Source organism: Megalopta genalis, chromosome 6 (assembly GCF_051020955.1).
Source record: "Megalopta genalis isolate 19385.01 chromosome 6, iyMegGena1_principal, whole genome shotgun sequence".
NCBI lineage: Eukaryota > Metazoa > Arthropoda > Insecta > Hymenoptera > Halictidae > Megalopta > Megalopta genalis.
The window spans coordinates 553,533-574,992 of record NC_135018.1 but is presented as its reverse complement, the minus strand read 5'-3'; the positions used below and the strand labels follow the sequence as shown (position 1 = coordinate 574,992).

The 21,460-nt window shown below is 44.1% G+C and overlaps 2 protein-coding genes across 6 annotated transcripts in view; one reads left to right on the top strand and one right to left on the bottom strand.

Moving 5' to 3' along the window:
- The first annotated feature begins 1,193 nt into the window (after window positions 1-1,193).
- LOC117218840 (actin-binding Rho-activating protein) lies at window positions 1,194-15,745 on the top strand. Of its 5 annotated transcripts, none has more exons than XM_033467543.2 (4): window positions 1,194-1,383; window positions 14,474-14,604; window positions 14,683-14,932; window positions 15,344-15,745. In XM_033467543.2, exons 2-4 carry the CDS (start codon window positions 14,498-14,500, stop codon window positions 15,449-15,451), a joined length of 465 nt encoding a protein of 154 aa, XP_033323434.1. In that variant the 5' UTR covers window positions 1,194-1,383; window positions 14,474-14,497; the 3' UTR covers window positions 15,452-15,745. The 5 variants fall into 5 exon arrangements, with proteins under 5 accessions (XP_033323434.1, XP_076379084.1, XP_033323415.1 ...); XM_076522969.1 differs by lacking the exon at window positions 1,194-1,383 and adding an exon at window positions 11,085-11,105; XM_033467524.2 differs by lacking the exon at window positions 1,194-1,383 and adding an exon at window positions 12,194-12,406.
- An 87-nt stretch (window positions 15,746-15,832) lies between these two features.
- The window catches only part of SERCA (ATPase sarcoplasmic/endoplasmic reticulum Ca2+ transporting SERCA), a 45,181-nt gene continuing 39,553 nt past the window's right edge, over window positions 15,833-21,460 (bottom strand). The window contains exon 14 of the mRNA XM_033467486.2: window positions 15,833-19,981. Coding sequence (XP_033323377.1) covers window positions 19,950-19,981 — 32 coding nt within the window. The 3' untranslated portion in view covers window positions 15,833-19,949. The remainder of the gene's footprint in view (window positions 19,982-21,460) is intronic.

Here is a 21,460-nt window from a genome sequence, read left to right as displayed (position 1 = left end):
TCTATACACGATTTCTATGCACAAGCACGCGCATAAAGCATCGCGGAGCCACGCGATGCGCCGCCAGCGGCAAAATCGCGACTTGCAGCGTTCTGCCGCCACCGACGCGACGCGTCGCGATGCGCATTTGCATTGCCGGCGAAATTCGCGTCGCATTTCGCGTCTTGCTATCGACAGTTTGCGGTTTGTTCGTTGTTTCCGCATTTCCTTTGATGCTCGGCGATTTTTCATCGCACGATGGAATTCTCGCGTTCGAATCTTTGCATCCCCTCGCACCGCGAATTGCCTCCTCCGAGGAAAAATGGACGGACCGACGCATCCGGTGGGAAATTCGAAATGAATCGTTGAACATTTAACAGCCAATGTTTGCGTTTGTATTTGTAGATTACGTGGTCCTGCGTTCCAGGTAAACCGCGGAATTTTGTGCGTTCGTGACAAAAAACGAGTCGATGCAATTTAGAACAGCGGAGAAATTAAAAGAATTGAATAAAGTCGATGTACCAAGTAGATGCAATTTCTTAGAATCGATGCAGACAATTCTTATTTTGTGGAAGAATCCGCAGTCGAATTACGGGTCTGGTTATATTCGAAAACGGTTAAGTTTGCTTAATTGACGTACAGATTATGCCAAAAAAATGGACAATTTCAGAAAAGGAGACGCGATTATTCGAGCCTTGCGGTTCGTTTTTATAGACCGTCCATTTTTGTGCGCAATCCGACCGCGAATTAGGGAGAAACGACTGTACAGTAATGTCTCTCTAATTGACGCTTGGATTGTCCACGAAAATGGACAATTTGGGAAGATGAGATACGAATATTCGAGCTTTTTAGGTCGTTTTTATGGTCATTGATTCTCAACAATTAACGCATTTTTGTGCGCAATCTGAGCGCGTATTAGGGAGAAATCACTGAATTCTGTTTGCAGTAAACCGAACGAGTTATCGATTTCCTCGAGTCTTTCTACGCCTCCATTAACACCTCGCGACTGATGGGATTTAAGGATTAGTTACGTCGTGTTCTAAATCGTTTATCTGAATCTTCTTCGACATCGATTCGCCTCGCGGGAACGCAAGGAAAAGACATCGTGCGCGCCAACTCGAATTTCCCTAGCAAATAACGTCGGCGCTCGATCACGTGTTTTCCTTTCCACCAGAAATAGAATTACGCAACGGGTCTTTCGATGAGATCAGTCGTCGCTGTGAAAACTGGTGCACTGCGAACGCATCCAACGTATCGAAACGACCGCCTTAATTTTCTTTTATTTTGCCGCGAACGCCGCCGACCCGAACCCCGAAGCCCCGCCTTTGGATACTCGTTGATCGATCGATCGATCTCTGTCCCTGGACACGCGAGAGGGATAGCCGTCGAAACGATATCGAGGAGGTCAGTGCCAGCTTTAGAATTTGTTCTCGTGTCCGTCTGGTTTCGAGCGTCGTTCGGCAAAAGTCACGGTTCCGTAGGCACGCAGCATCCGAATAATAAAATCGTTCTCTCTACTCGAACTCGCCTAACTGCTGCAACGATCCGTTCCGCGCAAGTTATTTATCTCCTCGATCCCGTTACGATCCACCGTTTCATTTCGCATCGAGCAAACGTTGGAATTCCTGCAGCGTACACGGTGCGATGCTTCGGTGATTCTTACCGTCGAGTGTGCAGTTTATCGTAAACGTCCGAATACGCTTGCAAAATGTTCAATGTTTCGACGTTGATTTTACGATATTCCACGGAAATCGCGATGTTTCCGCATTTCTTTCACAGGCGAATGAAACGCTTCGAAGTATGAGTTATGTAATAATAAATATTATAACATAATATATAATAATAATATAATAATAATAATATATCTATATAATAATAATATTTATTATATTATATTAATAATTAATATTATATTATATTATATTATTATAAAATATATTTATATATTTTATAGTATCACAAGAATAAATATTACAAGAATTTAAGAATGTTGGGAATTATTAAAATACTTACTATTAAAGAGTTATCGAAAGAAGGAATACAGTTTCGTTCAACTTAAAAAATTTGGATTTCAAAGTTAAATTCACAGTCTAGTTGTTACAACAGCAACGAGTACAACAAATCTCACGCTCCTATAACTCTTGTTGCAACATTTTTACATATAATCATATCGCAACGCAATAACCTATTATTGTTCAATTATTTTTAACTTCGTATGTAACTTCTTAGAAGCGCGATACTGTATAACAATTAAACAAATGGAATATATACTCTTCCTGGTGTATAGTTAACTCCCAAATTTTCAATCGATCGATTCACAGCCGTTGGCTCGGTGTAATCATTGATTTCGAATTCGCTATAGAACGATCGAGGTTTCTTTCAATTTATAACTGATTAGAAATCGAAAATTACATCGATTGCCCGAGTCTCACGTGGAGGTTGCTGCGCCTGGAGACTCAAAAGGGAGTCGGAACGAAGACGGAATTCTTATGGTTCCTTTTCTCACAAGTTTTACTTAATAATTGACACCTTAACGAGTGATGTCTTAATAAATGACGTCTTAATAAATGACGCCTCAATAAATGACGCCTCAATAAATGACGCCTCAATAAATGACGCCTCAATAAATGATGCCTCAATAAATGACGCCTCAATAAATGACGCCTTAATAAGTAACGCCTTAATAAATGACGCCTTAATAAGTAACGTCTTAATAAATGACGTCTTAATAAGCAACGCCTTAATAAATAACGCCTTAATAAGCAACGCCTTAATAAATGACATCTTAATAAGAATTTACTGCACCGTTTTGAATTCCGAGCTCCGGGCCTTCCAGGAAGAATTTGCCGCATTTGTTTATTTCCTTGAGCGGATATCCGCGAGGCGACCTCGGCATCGGTCGAAGATGATTTGCCATGCGAACACGTTCGCTGATTCGTCGTTCAGCGAAAGCCGGAGGAGTGACGCGGGCCGACGAAAATAGCGTTCGCTCGCTCGAAATAGCTGTCGCCGGAGAGTCGCGATTTCCGTGTTCGCGCGACGTCTGTTCGTCTCCTCGCGATTCATCTGTTATTTCGACGGACGCGAGCGTTTGACGCGTGTCGATATTTTTGCCGTTGCTCCGTCAACGACAACAGAATTCCACGACTCGCGGTTCCCCCGATCGCTCGAACGAGATCCAGCTTCTGCCTTTTTAGGGTAGCGCTTCTCTCGGAGGAGCTATAGCACCCTCGACGCACGCCGAAGCAACGGCGAGCTACGGTCGGTCACAAAAAATGTTGGGGCACTGGCGTAACTCTGACTTCTATGCCATAAGTTGCAATATAATTGCATTTTCCACGGGGCTGTATTTATTAACGTATTTGTGCAAATATTGTCGTACTGGGCGAGCAATGATTATTTAATTTATTAAGTCACGAAAGATATATATTATATAAAACGTTTCATAATTGAGCCGTTTATTTTGAAAGTGGCATAAGTCACTTTACCGTAATGAAAAGTGGTGATTTTTTCATGTTTATACGAAATTATTTATACCGAGAAAAATATCAGTATCCTGAGATCACAAATACAAGTAAATCTTCTCGAAAGTTAGCATCCATATTTTTAAACTTGTTAAAACGCAAACCCTTAAATATATCGACTTAAAAACAAAGTGACCGACTTAAAAACAAAGTGACCGACTTAAAAACAAAGTGACTTATGCCACTTTCAAAATAAACGGCTCATATTTAAATAACGATGGGTACAACAAAATTGTGGTGAAGCTGAAGGTTATATTGACAACTCCTGCAGGAAAAGGGTTAACAATAAATTTGCTACAATCATTTTAAAGCTCTCCTTGAACCATGTTATTTTAGCTGAAAAAATGTTCAACCGGACGACAGAATGAGAGCAACGGAATAAATTAAGCCGATCGCGTCGCGAGGTTCACCCTGTATACGGAAGAAGATGAATCATAGCGATTACTAAGAGATAGAAATAATTTCATTAAGTCTGTAATCCAACATCGTTCACCATTGTACTATACTTCGCTGCATGTATTAGGTATATCGGTGAGTCATTTCTGAAATAATTCCACCGGTCTTCTTATCATTTTCTAACGATATAAAACGTTTCTTTGTAGAAATAAAAGTGTAACAAAAGTATCCAACAATGTGTGAAGCGTACTTGGTCGCAGCAGGCAAATGAAAATCATTTTAGCCACTTATAAATTCTCCCTGCACGAAAATGGACAATTTGTGTCCAAGTGAAGATGCGATTATTATATATAATTATTATACATATATAATTATTATTATATGTTATTATTATACATATATTATAGATTATTAAATATTATTATTATACATATATTCTAGATTATTAAATATTATATGGCTTTTACAGTTACCGATCGTCAATCGTAAATCGTACAAATAATCGTATCTCGTCTTCCTAAATTGTCCAATTTTATGCAAAATCTGATCGCCGATTAGAGAGAATTTGCTGTTATTAGAAAATAGATAAAACGTCAACGGAAAACAAATGTACGTCAGAGAGGCGTTGGATTTGACGAGACGAATATTTCGAAGCGGAGGATGCTCGAGTGAATGGTACTGTAGATACGTATTGCAGACGTTATGAACGGTCAGACAATAAAAGCGGCTCTTTCGAAACTCGGATTTCTTCGGGCACGAGATTCGCACGTGGGCCGCGTGTGAACGTGCGATTTAGCTATTGCGAACGCCGCGGGCGATCTCGGCCGATTCAAGAACACGCCAGGAAGGTGCTCGCCGGGAGGAATGCGGGAACAACGGGTTGCAACATTAGTGTCAACGACACGCGGTTGACGTTTGTCCATCAGAACACGGTGATTTTCTTCGCGGTAGCCCGACGGCTCGTGATTTGGCAGGCGCGAGCGTATTAGTCACGGAACGGTATTCGCGAGCAATGTTTCGTTTGTTCTCTCTTGGACGTCGGCCATTCGCTTGGAAATGGGAAAGCGTTCCGTTCCCTTTCTTCGAGGCGCGACTCCTGCCTGAATTTTTAAGGTCGCCGCGAGAATTTGTCTATCCGGAGAGCTAATCGTGCCGTTGGCAGATCCGTTTGCGCGAAACGAGTGCGCGGACGGGGTAAAAAGACTCGCGATTTGAAACATCCGACTTCTCGGAAGCTTGCCAATAGCGAAGGAATTTGTTTCTTCTTAATGAAACCTGTGTTAGAGAACGAGAGGATCGATGGATAAGGGTACATTCTTGCACGGTTAGGTTTTACGCAATTCGGACGTCTCGAAATTGTGCAAGATGCGAATGACGTCTAATTTGGAACACCTAACAGATCCATAACAAAAGCTGAAAAGCTTTGCTATTTAATACGGGCATGGCGAGGCATTTAGCTGAAAACCAAGTTCAGTAATGTCTCTCTAACTAACGCCGAGATTGTCCACAAAAATGGGCAATTTGGGAAGAGGAGATACGACAATTCGAGGGACAATCTGAGCGTCGGTAAGGGAGACATTAATGTATGCATGTATGTACTGGTAATTTTTCAGATAAAATTTTGGAAATATATATTTTCGTAGCATTTTTCAGGCTGACTTTAGAGGCACAGTAATTGGCCACCGCTCAGTAATCGGCACCACTACCCTCTACATATTACAGAAAAAGAGACGTTATCGCGGCAATCCCTTCGATCGCGAATAGTGCGACGAAGGTCGCGAGCGTATAGAAGATATTTCAAGCATGGGCACAAAAGGGGGTCATCGAACACTCGGAAGGACTCAATTTCTTTATCCGTGACCTTGGTCGGGCGCCAGCGCTTACCCTCGTTCGAACGAACAGCGCATATAATTTCCTCTTTCATTGTACGAAATACGGTCGCATATCGCTGACACGATCAAATTCGAAAGAAACTCTTGCCCCGAGCCGCGTCTCGTAAAAACGTGTTCCTGTCAGAACTCGTGGCCCCCAAGTTTCGAATTTACTATAAGATCGGAAGGCTATTTTCGAGAGTCCTCGATAAACTTGTCTCGCTCAATAACTCCGCGACAAATTCGCGCGAAAGCCTTTCGCAGCGGCATAACTTTTGCGAACGTTGGGCGCTCCCGCTGACTCACAGTGGGCCAAGATGTGCCCAAAAGCGGTAAAAAACGATATCATATATTTATGTCCAACCTCTTAACGTTTTATTTATTTTACGATGTAACTTCTTTTTTAAAACTGGACCGAACGACTTAAATTTTGTTAAAATTGTGGAGGAACCAGTCTACTAGGCAACGACTAAAATGCTCTTTTTAATGTTGCTATTACATTGGAATGGCAACAAATGTAAATGTAAATGTAAATACTACCATAATTTTGTCCCACTATATTTCTACAAATATTCTTTCTTTTTCCAAATAAAATTGTTTAGACTGGCAAAAATCGATTCTATTCCACTTGCGTTCGTTTACAGTGGTATTTTGCAAATTGGTAGTGCTAAATAGATAAAAAAAAAAATCGCGTTAATTTTAAAGCGGGCCATCTTTTTGTCCCGGACCGTGGGGAGCTATTTCTGATCGTAAAATCTCGTAGAAAATACTCCAGGCTCGAATAAAGCGCGAAAGACTATTATTCTCCGACGCGACCGGCGTTTTAGCGGATTTTTTTTCGTTCCGGACAATGCCGGCCGCCGAGGATTTTATTTATAATGCTCGTACCTCTCTTTTCACGAAGGAATTCGGCCGTTGCGCCGCTCCGCGCCGTTCAGATCTTCGGTTATACGTATGTATTGTAGACATTTCGTCATTCGCGTTCCCGGGGCAGGGTATCGCCAGCAGAAAGACGATCTAAATCGTGGCCCGGTGTCATCTCGTAAGTTTTATGAGTCAATCCGCCGTGATTATGTAATTTCGTTGACGCGGATTCGCCTAATTACTTCGAGATCCCGCGGTACGTGCCAACGGCTGTCGAATCGTTCGCTGCGCAGTTCGTAATCATCGGGAAGACATCGTCTCGTCCCGTCCGTGTCGTCGTGGAAATCTCGTTTTCGTTCTCTAATTAGATAGGCCGGCGGTAACGACGTCCCGTTTCCATCGAAATTACCACCCGCGCGATAAATCGTTAATGCCTTGAAACGCGGCTAAATTCTTTATCGCTTAATTACCTATTTAAGCGGCGCGGCGCTGGCTTTGCGTGCACGCGCTTTGGATTTTGCTTGGGTTTTTAACTCCTGTTTCGTCAATTTTGGTAGAATATTTTCGTCTTGCATGGATATTTGTTGTCTACTTGTGATTTACATTTTGCAACGACTGTTAATTGTTGTGATTCTATACGTGCTATCGTTTAACGTCATTCTATTCGATGACGCGTCGACGAGAGATGTCTTAAGGGATGATCTTCCCAAGGGAAGAAATCTACACGCGGGAATCTTATAAGTCTATAAGGTCTTTTGTGTAGTTTGTGGGCATTATCCTTTCCTGTTTCGTTGTTGTCCCGAGATTTGGGACTGCTCGCGATTGCGTCGTAAAGACGAACTTCGCCGTGGCTTCGTTGGGCCCAATCATTCGCGACGAGTGAAGCGCGTCATGGGAGCGCGAAACGTCCAGGCAGATTGTCCATTTTTGCGCAGAATCCGAGCGTCGATTAGGGAGAATTTGCCGCAATTCCTGCCGATAACGGTCAAGAAATTTATTGGTATCGCGTCGCTCGTTGTTTACAAGGATGCGTGTCAGCTTCATTCAAACGAAACGAAACGGAACGTCGCGTCGCACGAGCTCGAGCTCGTGGCTTCTGGAATTATTTATATCTCGCACGTGCTCGGGCCCTGATCCGACGTGTTACGTTAGGTTCACACGTTCCGAACTGCTTCGTCGCCTGCATACCTGCACTTTTTCTTCGTTCTCGTCGCAGTTCGCGCTAATCCTTGCGACGCGTTGTTCGACGCTGCGATACACCCGGCCCGTTTGAATCAATTAAAATCGTACGTGGAGTTCTCTGTAGTTAAAACAAAGGAAACTTTCATTTGGAATTATGCTTTTAACGATAAATTAGCATGATAATGTCGCCGTTCACCCTAGCAGAACAATTGTACAATTGCAGCACGACTCCGAGGCCGTAACATTGTTTTGTTAAAATGACCAGCATGCTTCTAGATCAGAATCCAATAAAAAATTGTTGGAGTATCGTTGCTAGAACACATTTGTGTACTTGTGAAGTACAAGAAACAATAAAACAAAGTCTGAATGGAAGTATGCAAAATCGAATATTTGAACTCACTGAAAGCAGAGACGGTCCCACGCTTTACTAAATAATTCTTATAATTTCATTCCGAATTTTTTAATCCTACTTTTTTACTGAAAAAGAGTTCATCCGTTCTTAGAAGCACATCAAATATTCCATAATTCATTCGTTATTACATCAACTACGACGTATAAATGCTGAACATCTTTTGGTGGTTTCGTAGTTATTGGACGCAGCGTATATGCCATGAGTTTTTTAGAGCCACCGACACGAAGCTGTCCTTTTCTCAAGCAGCGTTCGTTACAATCGAAATGGCACGGTTCCTCTAGCAATTTCACGCTTTTCCGTAACGCACGGACGCCTCGGATTTCTTTTTGGCTGGTCGTGTCGCGAATTTTGGCCTAGTCTCGTGATCTAGTCGGTCGCTCTACACATATATCTCTCCGAGGCAACCCGAGGAAAGCCGAAACGATTAGCCCAGCAGAGTAAATAAACGATCTTTCTCCTTTAGCAGGCTGTTAATCTCGGAGCCGCGCGTTCCGAATCAACCCCATATTTCTCGATCGTTCTTCTTTTAGCAGCGAGCATGCAGGAACGCGTTCCAAGTGGCCAGCCCCGAGGTCGGCGTATCGAGGTCTGTGAAACCATAAAAGGAGCATCTTCCGCCGGGCTGCGCGCGATCGCCGCGGCCGGAAACGCGGAATTAGACTCGATTTTGCGTCGTCGAACGCAATCCGCTCGGTCATCAATGAACGGCTACGTCAGCCGTCGCGATGCCCTCGACTATAATAGTAAACCCGAATTCCACCGTCGCATACTCGGTCAGTGACGTCGTTCGCGGAGCACCGTCGTCGCATTCGTAAATTTACTTGGAACGCGTCGGAATCCGTCGTTTTCCGACAGGATTCCTAAATCCATGGAGGCTGACTCGCGACTCGAACTACTTCGATAGGACCCTGATCATCGGAAAACGGCCCCAAATAGCGGCGAATTGTCTCGAAATCGAGAACAAAAGGAACATCTCTCTCTGCTTCTTCTGGCCACTGGATCAAGCCGAGGGACAATTGGAGAGAATTTGCCGTGTTTCTAAAAAGCCTAGCATTTTATTGTTCCTTTTATTCACCTTTATTGTTCCGTCTTCTCTTTAACCATTAACTCGGTTGTTCTTACTTCGCGCATCGACAACGAAGGGGTTCGAATTGGCTTGTTCGATCGAATAGAAGCAAATGTATTTTAAAAACGCGTGGCTTAGTCTAGCATTTTATATCAGAAGCTGTCAAACGGTATCCGCCGTTAATTTCTCGGACAATATCAAAGTCGTCGCCGCAGTAATTATTCAAGAGGCAGGGACGTTTTCTAAATCGGCGCGATCCACGTGACAATAGGATGACTATTTAGGAAATCGCAGCGACGGTAGCGTTGCCAGAAAGAGAGCCGAGTGAAAATAATACGGACATTGTAGTTTCTTCATCCGTCAAATGAACTTGAAAAAGCAACACGCTTGCAGAACTTTAAAAAGATATATATTACAAAAAGTAATACGCCGTCGGCATTTGGCAATGTAGGCGAAAAAGGCAAAGAATAATCAAGCACGATACTACTAATTTTTGAAAATTTTCTAGGTTATGGTCGGTCGGAGGAGGGGAACAGATTTTTCTGTTAGAAATACTACGAATTAAAACGTTTCTGAAAGCAGTAGATCGTTTCTTTTAGAACCGAGACTGCCATACGTTCGAGGATCGAAACTACTCTTTTGCAACAACCCCCTGAAACACTTGGAACTTTACAATGATACAAGAATCGCTATGAATAGCTTTCGAGATGCGAGAGCTTCGATTTTCGAATCCATGAAAACAATTTCCCAATGTATTTAAGGACGTTTCAGTTCCTAACAATTTCAAGAAGAACAAGCTCGTCTCTAATTTCTTGAATCTTTCTGTGATAGCGTTTAAACACATTTCTGAACGTCGATTCGCAGACGTTTCGTTAGCTGCGAGTGTTTGATTTCGCGGATTCCGTTTTAAAGACAGATCCTTCGGGGAAGACTATCGTTTATGCGCCAAAGGGAGCTTCGAAAGTTTAGAATCAAGAATTCTTGGCAAGCACGAGGCGCCATGTTAGCAGCAGCGTAGTTCTTCGAGAGTTTAGCGCGACGACGTTGGAGTCACGCATTCCGAGGGCATTGCAAATCAAGGGAACATTGTTCGTCGTATCACGATGTCGCTTAGGATTGTGGGAATTCGCGCGTTTACGCGAACCGTGCTAATTTCGGACCGACGCGCGGTGTTGGACATCGATCGATTAATATCTTCAATTCGATTAAATAATAATGGATGAGAATATCGTTCGATGTTTGGAGAGAGTTTCGTCTACTTAAGAAATCAGCGAATCGGTCGTTCGTACGGTGTGCTGTTTCGTCTCAAAATTGTTGAGTCTAATTTACCGTACTCGCTCGCCGTGAACAAATAAATCAAGACCGTCGCGTTGTAGAAAGAATTCGTTATTATGGCCATGTGCAGCGACTGGAATCTCATCGGAGTCTCGATACTTAAATTTAGCCATAGGAATGCGGGGGAAGATTTCTTCGCAATGGTTTAGATCAAGTTTCGACCGCGCTCTTTCGCGTGTCCTCCTCGTTAAGAGCGAATATTACTTGCTTGTCTCGCGGATCTAAATTCGAACTAATTCCATTGCGATCCCTCGATGCAATTTTTCAGGCGCAACGGAGCAGAATCAGAGTAAAACGTCCACGAGGGAAAAGGCTTCGCGGTATGACAGATTAGATAAAGCTTGGGCAGAGAGCTTGTCATCTGCTATACCTGCATGCGCCTAATCTAATCTGTAAAGATGAGTTATTTAAGAACTATTAAAATAGTTCGCACATTCTAGAAACGTGCATTCTACTGGACACCAGGGAAAATGGAGGTAGTGTTACGATTTAAATCGGTTCTATCGACGTGTAACGGTCAGTCGTTTTGTAAACAAATTTACTGTGAAACGTGTTAGAAACGAGTGCTTTGGTATTGGAAGAAAAATCGATGGATACAAGAGGAATATCGAATATTATCGTTCTTTTCGTGAGAAATAGTACAAAGACGTTATAAACGTACGATCTGAGCGTAAATTAGGAAGAATTTACCGTAGTTCTATCAGAATTCTCGCGCGTTAAAAAGCATCAAATGCCACTTCGTAAAGTGGAAGCGTTTTATTTGCAAATTGTATAACAATTCCTACGCTACCAAGCGAAACCTCCGTCCGTCGAGATATCAATAAGTGGAAAATAAATGTTTAACCTTCGACTGGTGGCGTGCGTCGCTCCGACGTCTCGTCGGTCTGCAAAACAAGCTCTAACAAATTTGTTCACCGCTCGAAGGTTAAATTCGGTTTTCAACGAGAGTTCGAAGAGATGGAAATTTCGTCTGCGTCTATAAATTCTTCGTTCGATACGAACCTATTTTCGTTCGAAAGATCGTCTGTTGAATATTATTCGAAGCAACCACGAATAAAAAGAGAAAGCATCGATTATCCGAACTGATCCGGAAACGCGAGTGTTCGGATAATAGAACGGTATCCTGCAATACGGTGCTGGATCGAAAGTAAAACGATTTGGTTCGACAGTATGTCCAAGCATCGTGTTCCATTATCCGAACGTTTATGTTCCCCCAATAGGTTCGAATAATCGAGGCGCGGCCGCAGCTGCTGTCGGAGAAGATTGGCGGGAAAATCGCGCGATCTTCGCGTGTAAACAAACAATCGGATTAGACGTCGTCCACCGAGAGAACGAGGCTCCGAGGCAGTTCATGAATGAACGCGAAAGATGCGATGTGGACAGAATCGAAGATTCATCATTTCCGGTGCACCGAGCTGGCTGCTGGCAGCCAATCAAAATGTTCGGAATCGCGCGGAATTGGCTCGTAAAAGTGGCAAATATTTCGGCCGTCGGCGAGCCGGCTCTCCGGAAATTCTTGGTGGGAGCTTTTTGACGTCGGTCCCGTCTTATAAAAAGGTGCTCGGCGTCGCGACGCCGTATTCACCGAGCGATAGTCGTCGAGATATTATAGAGAACGCGAGATCGCGATTAAACGTGGAAATCTTCGATCGATCGATTCGGTTTCACTCGCCAATTCCTTATCGGACAGTATTAATAGTTTAGGCTGACGACTACGGTCTCGTAATTAGGTTCTTCGAAAATAATTCTCAGTGAAACAATGTCTTCAGTGATGTATGTGAGTATACACGGGACACAGTGCACGCGTATACATATGCTTGTGTGTTTATCGTTCGGATAGAGGCGAAATGTGAAAGTACGCGACCGATTCTACCCTACTCGTAGTCTGATCAACGCAGTCTTATTTCACTTGGTCTCGTAGTTCTACCGTCATGTATTGTACATTCACCCTAATTCGCGCTCAGATTGTTCACAAGAAGATACGATTATTCCTTTATATAATTGTTGACAATCGATACCTGTAATAATCGTAACTAAAATTGATAAATATAATTAATAAATTAGATACGATTATTTGTACTATATAATATATAATAATAATATAAAATCGATATATAATTATAATATAATAATATATAAAAATCGTATCTCCTCCCAAATTGTCCATTTTTGACGCGCAACCCGAGCGTCAATTAGGGAGAATTTACTGTATTTGTAAAGTTTTCCAAATGTTTCGTCACTTGTTCCCACTACTTTTCTATCGCAGTTTCGCAAGTTTAAGTGCTCTCAATCGCGCGGTTCTTTTGCATCAAGATTTATTCCAAATTCGTCTGTCTTCCTCCAAAAATATTTCGCTCCTTCGCAAAGCATTTGTATTGTCATTTCATTACAATCTATCGAGTCTTTTAGAATATCTGTTACCGATATGAATTTCAAGTTTTTAACGACACAGGAAATGACCGTCTTCAATGGGCGTATCTATTTTACAACTGTTCGAAGCTTCATCGAGATAAGAAGTATAGAAAAAAATCGATAGTATCCAAGCACCAGGAACAAAGGCGCATTTGTCAGAGACGTAGATACGACGGGAAAATAATTGAACGATCGCGAGAAGAATTATTTCGCGCGACGCATCCGAGGGTTATACAAATTAGCGATTAAAGCGGGCACAAGTCCCGCGGGACTTCGAGGAGAAGCTGGAAAGAAATATGTTTCGATCGTTCGCATAGAATCGTCGGTATCGACGTAATTGGTACGCGTTGTTCGTTAGAAGAGAGGATAATATCCGGCGAAAACGTCGCGTCGTTGGTTGCATGGACGCGGCGCGGTAGTAAGAGCGGGTGAAAATTTGTCAGAATGCCATCGGGATGACTTTTATGGTCAGGGCCAGTTAAATGGTCCAGGCTGGCTCTTCTCCAACATTCCGCGCTGATTAGGAGCACCGTGACACTGACGTCGCGGAGACACTGCGCCCCTTCGACCGTCTGGGCCAAAATATTCGAAAAATTCTGTTCGCTAGAAAAAAGTAGGATTCTTCCCGAAATAAGTAAATTTTTCGTTTCGCTTTTGCCATTCCGAACGGAATTCGATCGGATTCGACGAAAACTGCGAATAAAGAATAATGTCTCTCTAATCGACGCTCGGATTGTCCACGAAAATGGACAATTTGGGAAGAGGAGATACGAATATTCGAGCTTTTCGGGTCGTTTTTACGGTCATTGATTCTCAACGATTATAAAAACGAGCTACAAGGCTCGAACAATCGTATCTCCTTTTTCCAAATTGTTCATTTTTGTGCGCAATCCGAGCGTCGGTTAGAGAGACATTACTGTAACTACAATTTCGAAGGCTGCGAGCGACGTACCTCGGGCTCGCTTCTCGACGACACTTCGGGATTAGAAGCCCCGTTCTTACCACCTACGTCTCTGATACCAGCGATACCGGTGCTAGTTCGAAGACGCGTCGTTCCGGCTGCAGACGTGTTTAATACTCTTACAGCGATTTTAGCAAGCGCCTTTAAAATGGTGACTGCGGAGTAAGATTTGTAACGTAAAATATCTGTCGCAATTATTTGCGATGTAAATTCGGAATAAAATCGGTTTTGTTCGTAGAAAGGCAAACGATCGGATCTCCTTCGTTCGATCGTTGTGAAATGTTCACGCTCGCGTTATCGATGTTAAAAACTATGCTGTTGTTACGCGAATTGGTCGTTCTACCGATAAATCGCTGATCGTAAAACGCTCTACGCGGATAACTATTTGCAATGACATTATTCTTGGAAATGAAATATACGTTTCTTCGAAATTTCAAGCAACGCGAAGTAATACATTCGTTTATGTCACAGGAATCCTTGAGCGACAAAGTGGCGATGTTCAACCAATACGCGGACCAACACAAGGACAAGCAGAACAAGAATCCGTTCACGTCCGGATTGAACCTCGAGAAGAAGACGTTCTCGAAGGAAGAGTATGGCAGGTAAATGTTCCTTCGACGAAGACGACGACGATTCGCGAAAAGCGCGCGCAAATATTAACGATTGCTCCGCGATTTCAGACCGAAAGCCGGCTCTTTAACGGACATCCGCGGTCGCAAAGCTGCCGCGCATATCCTCAAAGAAATAGTCGAACTCTGCGAGATCATCTACCAAGAGGGCACGCCGTGTCGGGACCACCCTGAGATCACCGCGATCACGTTCGGCGATCTGTTCAACCTTTACACCCACATCAACGACAAATGCGTCGGACTTCTATTGAGGGCCAGGAAACAAAAGTTGCTTGACTTCGAAGGCGAATGCCTTTTCCAGGTGAGCGAAACGTTACTCTCGTATCTCCTCTTCCCAAATTGTCCATTTTTCTGCACGATTTGAGCGTCAATTAGGGAGAATTCACCGTACCTTGTAGCTCCGCGGTTTTCGTTACCCGACTCACACCTGAACAGACCAAATCGTGCGAAGAAGTGTTTATATTCTTCGACGGGCACTGAACATCTCGCAATAAACGATTCGGTACTATATAATATAATAAAATATATATATAAGAATATGAAAAATTAACTATAAACCGGTCAGACGATTCGAGAAATATTTTTTTCCGCGACGATCGCGAGAATATCGTACAAATTGTATAAACAGTTGTTTCTCGTTTCGAAGGTACTATTATGCCAGGATCGTTCGTACGATCTAGCAAATTGTTTCATTGTTGGTAATTTGTTGCAGAGGCGGGACGACGACGTGCCAATATTCCTGGTGAAACCGATCGCCGAGATTCGCCAGATGTTGAAGCAACGACTACAGGAGATGAAAGAGTCGACGCCAGTCAGTTAACACTTACCCCTTCCGCTATGCTCCCCGATCGTTCGAGCGATTGTTAACGCGTTGTTGTTCCGCCTCTGTCCCTCCTGTACCGATCCAAACGACCGTAAAAAAACGCAACGCGTGCCGACCATATTGTATAGCATGTAATTCGTAGCATGTAATTTTTGAGTTCGAGAGTGCATATCTGAGCCGAGTGATTGTACCTTGACGCGCGCTATGACGTAGGATCGATGTAAGAAATCGAACACCTTGACATGTGATATTCTATAGGATACTAGGAATAAAAATGAGTTTTTTCTAGAATCCGCTTTTTGTGTAATTTTCCGAAGCCGGTCACCGCGATGGAACCGCGACGAGCGATGAGATTCGTCAGTGGGGGATTGGATTCCGTCATTTTCAAACCTTTATTCGTACAGAGCTGTTCACGTGTACAACATTAAAAATAACGCAAGGTTTGTCGCTGTTGTGTCAGAAGAAAACAATGATACTTGTTCTTCGATACTTTCCCTCGAATTGTTTTGGACGATTCGAGCGAGAACGATTGGAGCGTCCGCACAGCCATTCAATCTTCATACAAAAGAGAAAACGAAAAAAAGAAAACGATACACGAGAGAATAACATACACTACTTAAGAGATAACTTCTCGACAAGAGGACCGGATGACCGGTCGGACGCCGAGCGGTACACGGCGCCGGCCGATTTTTCGTCCATGGGATCCGAGTTGCCTATACAAAAACCTGGGCGAACACCTCGTGCTTCCGGTTCGGTCGTTCGATGAGAGAGGATCGTCGCGGTTAACGATGTGCTTAAGCTTACTTGTTTAACGTGAAAATTGACGAGTAAAACACGCGACCGGTCGGACCCGCGAGACTCGACCCGACGACCGGTGCATGCGCGATACATTCTCCTTCGACGATCGTAAACTCTACACGTAAGTCTCTAGTTGCTAATTAGAAGAAATGATCTTACTTTAAAATTGATAATGAGAAAAAACGACGACGAGAAGAAGACACGGAGAGAGATAGAGACAGAGAGATAGAGATAGACAGACAGAGAGAGAGAGAGAGAAATGGAGACAAGAGAGTGTAGACAGAGACTCGAGGGGTTCGTAACAAAAAAGCGATCCCTAAGACGCTTCGGAATCGTCGCTCTATGGTATCTGGTAAGTCAATTCCGTTTCTTGCTTTCATTTGAATTTATTAAAACGTACGAAGGAGCTTTCTATTGTCTTTCTGTTACAGGAACATCGTTAAATTATCGAGTCGCTAAACTCTAGTCGCATCGAGCAGGGTCGTTTCCGCGAGAGAACAAAGTGGGGAATATATATGAAAAATAAAACAGATTAAATGTATTCTTTATCTTACATTTATAATTACTGAACAATAAAGTATTCTCTTCTTCGTTTTGCTGTTACGAACGTCACTGAAGGTCCACGTGCAACCCGTCGATCAGGTATGACAAGGATTAATGCTCGCAGAATCACTGAAACGTTGACAGAGTAGAAACACGCGACAATGTCGCGCCGATTTTCCCTCGATTTTCCCCGACAAGGATTCTCTTTTCGTTACGAACACCCCGGTCGAGAGAGAGAGGACTCGGCCAGATTTCGTCGCAGCGATCACTCTCGTTCATTTAGCTTCCGTTTGTTACAGTTGTCCGTGAAACAATAGGTTCGTGTCATCGGAACATAAAAAAATATAGGGGGCAGACGATGCGAGACTCGCGAATCGGCCAGCTCTGTTCTCGAAATCGTGATCCGACCGGTGCCAGACCCGAGCGTTGTTCGACGAAAGCAACGCGAAAAGCCGCGCGAAAATTTTCACACCTCTTTTTGACAAAACACCCTTCTTCGATCCTTCTATCCTCTAAAAAAACGATACGCTTCGACGGAGCATTTCGGTTGGCAGTTCACCGCGCGAATTTCACCGCGTTATTTGAAATAACGTCGGGTCTGGCCAGCACGGCGTCTCTCATCAGTCTTGGCTATGGGTCGGAGGAAGTATCTCGGAAAGGGAATATCGTCAACGTCGTCGAGTTTCTCTCCCTATGTAACAATCAGAACGTCTTCAGGCGGCTAAGTCCACCCATGCGCTGCTAGGAGGACATAATCGGCGATTAAAGTAAAAGGGACTCGAAGCAAAAATCGTGTTCAAAAAAAAACTAGATCCAGGCAATTCAAATCCTTCTCGCTTGAGGTCCGATCTCGAAGGACGCGCGTCGCGCGTCCTCCCGTCTGTGCGCTTTCTTTACGAAAAAAAATATGTATGTATATATATATATATATATATATTTAATGTCTTCTTAAAATATATATATATAGTAATAATAATAATAGTAGTAGTAGTAATTTTACTCTTTAAACATCGCGCGTGTTACGTATTATGTACAATGTTAAATCTTATAATCGCGAGCTCGATCTCGATATCTCTCCCAGTGGCGTAAGTTTCGCGCGCCCTGACCGCGGGGGGAGGCTTCCGCTTCGGTATTCGAGACCCCGTCGCATTGGCGACGCTCGCCGAAGCCCCCGTGAAAGTTACGTCACCGAACAGAATTACAGTTTCTTCGATTTCATCCTAAAAAGTATACCACTCGAACCAAATGGCGAACGAAGCGTCGCTTCCTCTCGTCCGCTGCTCTCCGCTTCGCTCCCGCAGTTGACTCTCGTCCAGCGTTCCCTTCGTCGACGCGGTTGTTGCCTGTGTCCCCTTCGTGCTCGCGCTTCGACTGCGCGCAAAAACCGTGTTTCCCGCTGCGTGCTCGCTCGTACGCGCTGCGCGCCGTCCACCTCGTCTCGTCTTTCCCGGTTTTGCCGGCGAAGCGTCCATCCTCCGACTTCGAAAGAGTGAAACCGTCGATCGGTCGCAATGGTCGGGGTCCACCCCCGTTTCCGCAGGCGATCGAGAACGAAGGAAGGTCGGCGGGCGAAGCAGCGTCCTCGGCGAAGCGTCGGAGCAGACCTTGCTGCGGGTAGTTACGATTAAGATTCCGGGCGGGGTGGAAGTCGAGTTAGTCTAGGACGTAGAATAGACGGTGAGAAAGATAAAGAGAGAGATAGAGAAAAGTGAGGGAGCGCGGAAGCGCGTCCGAGAGAATCAGAATAACGAGATAAATAGGTACACTAGATACTAGTGAAACGGGAGCTCTCTTTCGTATTGACGACAAGGCTGGCCTCGACGCGGCGTCGATCCCCTTTATCGGGAGCTGAAGAGACAGAGAAAAGCGTTACCGTTAGCGTTAAAAGTGTTCTATGCGTCTATCACAGTTAGAGGGGTATCGAGGGTGGCGTCTACTTGCTTCTGCGGCTCGCGATCTGTCGCGACAAACGGATCGTCGGGAAAGATAAACGAAATGAAACGCGTCGCGTTCGGAGCAAGAGCGCGCGACGAAGAATTCTCAAAAGCCGTGGGTGTCTGGCGTCGACCGGTGGTATTCTCGTTTCCGATCCCGTCTTTTTAATTCGCTCTCTCTCCCTCTCTCTCTCTCTCGTAACCGACAACACGATATACTACACGATAATAAATAGAGATTCTGTTCTGTTCTGTCGCGGCGGTCGATCAGTTGAAGTTAAACGAAAGCAGCAGCAGCGGGCGGTGCAGCGCGCGGCCAGCGGGAAATGGGGCCCTACGGTTCTCCCTTTCGTTTCGCAGTCGACTAAACGTTTGTATCGAGAGCCTGTTGCTGTTCTCGGGCGCAGTCGCGCGAGCTAAGTCCCCGCTTGTTCGTCTCTGTCTTTTTCGGGCCGAGCTTGCGCGTGTCTGATCTGAATGTATTTTTTGTGCTTGGCAGAGGAACTCTGTGTAGCCGGCGGCACAGTGAGACGAGCCTAGTGGGGCCCACTCGTCGACGACCGTCTCATTTACTGCAACATAACACAGAGATACAGCCATTAGTGGTACTGCCGGGGTGGAACTACTGCGGGCGAAACAGCGAGCCCCTCCGATTGGACGCGTCGTGTTTTTTTTTCCGGGCCGTCCGAGAGCGTCCCTCTCCTCGCGTTCCGGGCACGGTCACGGTCCGAGAAAACCGGACCGTTCTCGCATCGGAACGTTCTTATTTATTCTCTGCACCAAAATGTTCTTCCGTGTTTGTTTGTTCGTTTATTTGTATTTTTGTTTTCTTTTCTTTTTGGTTCTTCTACTCTTTGTTTAACATCCCTCTGAACTACCCTTCCGAGGCAACGCAATAGATCCACGATGAAAAATATCTGACATTACGTGCTTCCCCCGACATTTTCGAGTATCGATTTCTCTGGTTATACTCTACTAAGTTTTTTAGCTTCTTTTTTTTTCTTGTTTTTTGTATTTTTTGGTTGTCTGTTATTGGTTCTGATACTTGTGTGTACGTGTGTTTATTCGAGTGTCGATATAGTATTTCTGTGACTTTTGTTTCTTTTCTGTCGTTTGATCCCATCGAGCAGCTTGCGGGTTGTTGCGGGTGGGTGTTAAGTGCCTTTGACGATTTTCTCGTGTCCGGACAGGTGTCGATTCGTCCTACGCGTCTCGGATCTTTATTTCGGCGGCGGCGTCACTGGCGGTGCCACTGCAAGCATATCATGATACCTCTGTTAATTCATCGGCATGCTCGGCCGGCGGAGCTCTGATACACAGAACCCGCGGATCGCGATCGCTAACGTTCTCCAGTTTCCTGGATCCCGGCAACGTATGCGGCATCGATCGTGTCCGAGGATCGCGTGAACGCGTGTGACGTCGAGTCGATTATTCCTGCTGTTCTACGAATCATTTTCGTCGACGTGATACTCTCGAATCGCCCAATCGGAATACTCGAAGCTACGTTGTAAATTCGATAGCTCCGATTAACGCGAAAAAAATAACTTATTTTCATAAAATGTACAATGCTCGACAATTGCTAAATTCTATTTGATATAGATCAATAAAGTAATCGGATTCGCATTTACTACGGTTAGCAGACTACAGATTTTTATGCGAAATGAAAATGTTCTGCATTTATTGCAAGCTATAAGAACTGTACAGACATTTCTGTCTTTTTTTTAACAGCTTTAACGAGTTCCAAGGAACACGATAGCAACGAAATTCGGGGAGTTCTCCCCAATTGTCATTCAGCTTGGAGATGAAGATGGACAACTTGGAAAGAGGGGATACAATTTTTCGAGCAATTATAGAATTATTTGAATAATCGTGTCCCCTCTTCCCAAGTTGTCCATTTTCATCCCCAATCGGAGCGTCAATTAGGGCGAATTTACTGTACAGTAATGTCTCTCTAATTGACGTCCAGATTGCGCGCACAAAAATGGACGATATGAGAAGAGGAAACACAATTATTCGAGCCTTGCGGTTTATTTTTATAGTTATAAATTGTCCACAATTATAAAAACGAGCCGCAAGGCTCGAACGATCGCGTATCTCCTCTTCCCAAATTATCCATTTTTGGGGACTATCTGAGCGTCAGTAAGGGAGACATTACTGTATTCATTTTTATTTTCTCCGTGTTTACATTATTTAAGTATCTCGATCGCTTACTTTATCTTCTATCGTATCATTTCTTCTCTTTTTTCTTTGTTTCTTTTCGATATACGGTAATGTCTCTCTAATTGACGCCCAGATTGCGCGCACAAAAATGGACAATGTGGGAAGAGGAGAAACGATTATTCGAGCCTTGCGGTTTATTTTTATAATTATAATTTGTCCACAATTATAAAAACCAGCCGCAAGGCTCGAATAATCGCATCTCCTCTTCCCAAATTACCCAATTTAGTGGACAATCTGAGCGTCGGTAAGGGAGTAATTACTGTATTTCATTGTTTCCTGCTGATAACCGTACGGAACGCGTCGGTGAAAACTTTGCTCGTAGTTCGTTGCCCCGCGATTCGATTGAAGCGAGAATGGGAGCAAACTTCCAACGACTGTTCCGTAGGGGTCGGCGAATTTTAAATTCGCTTTCGTTCGATACGCAACGAACCCGACGTCACATGTCCATCGATGTCGAACGGTGGTGTCCGTTTTAGGAAAACAGTCCCGACTCTATCAATACAATGATGCC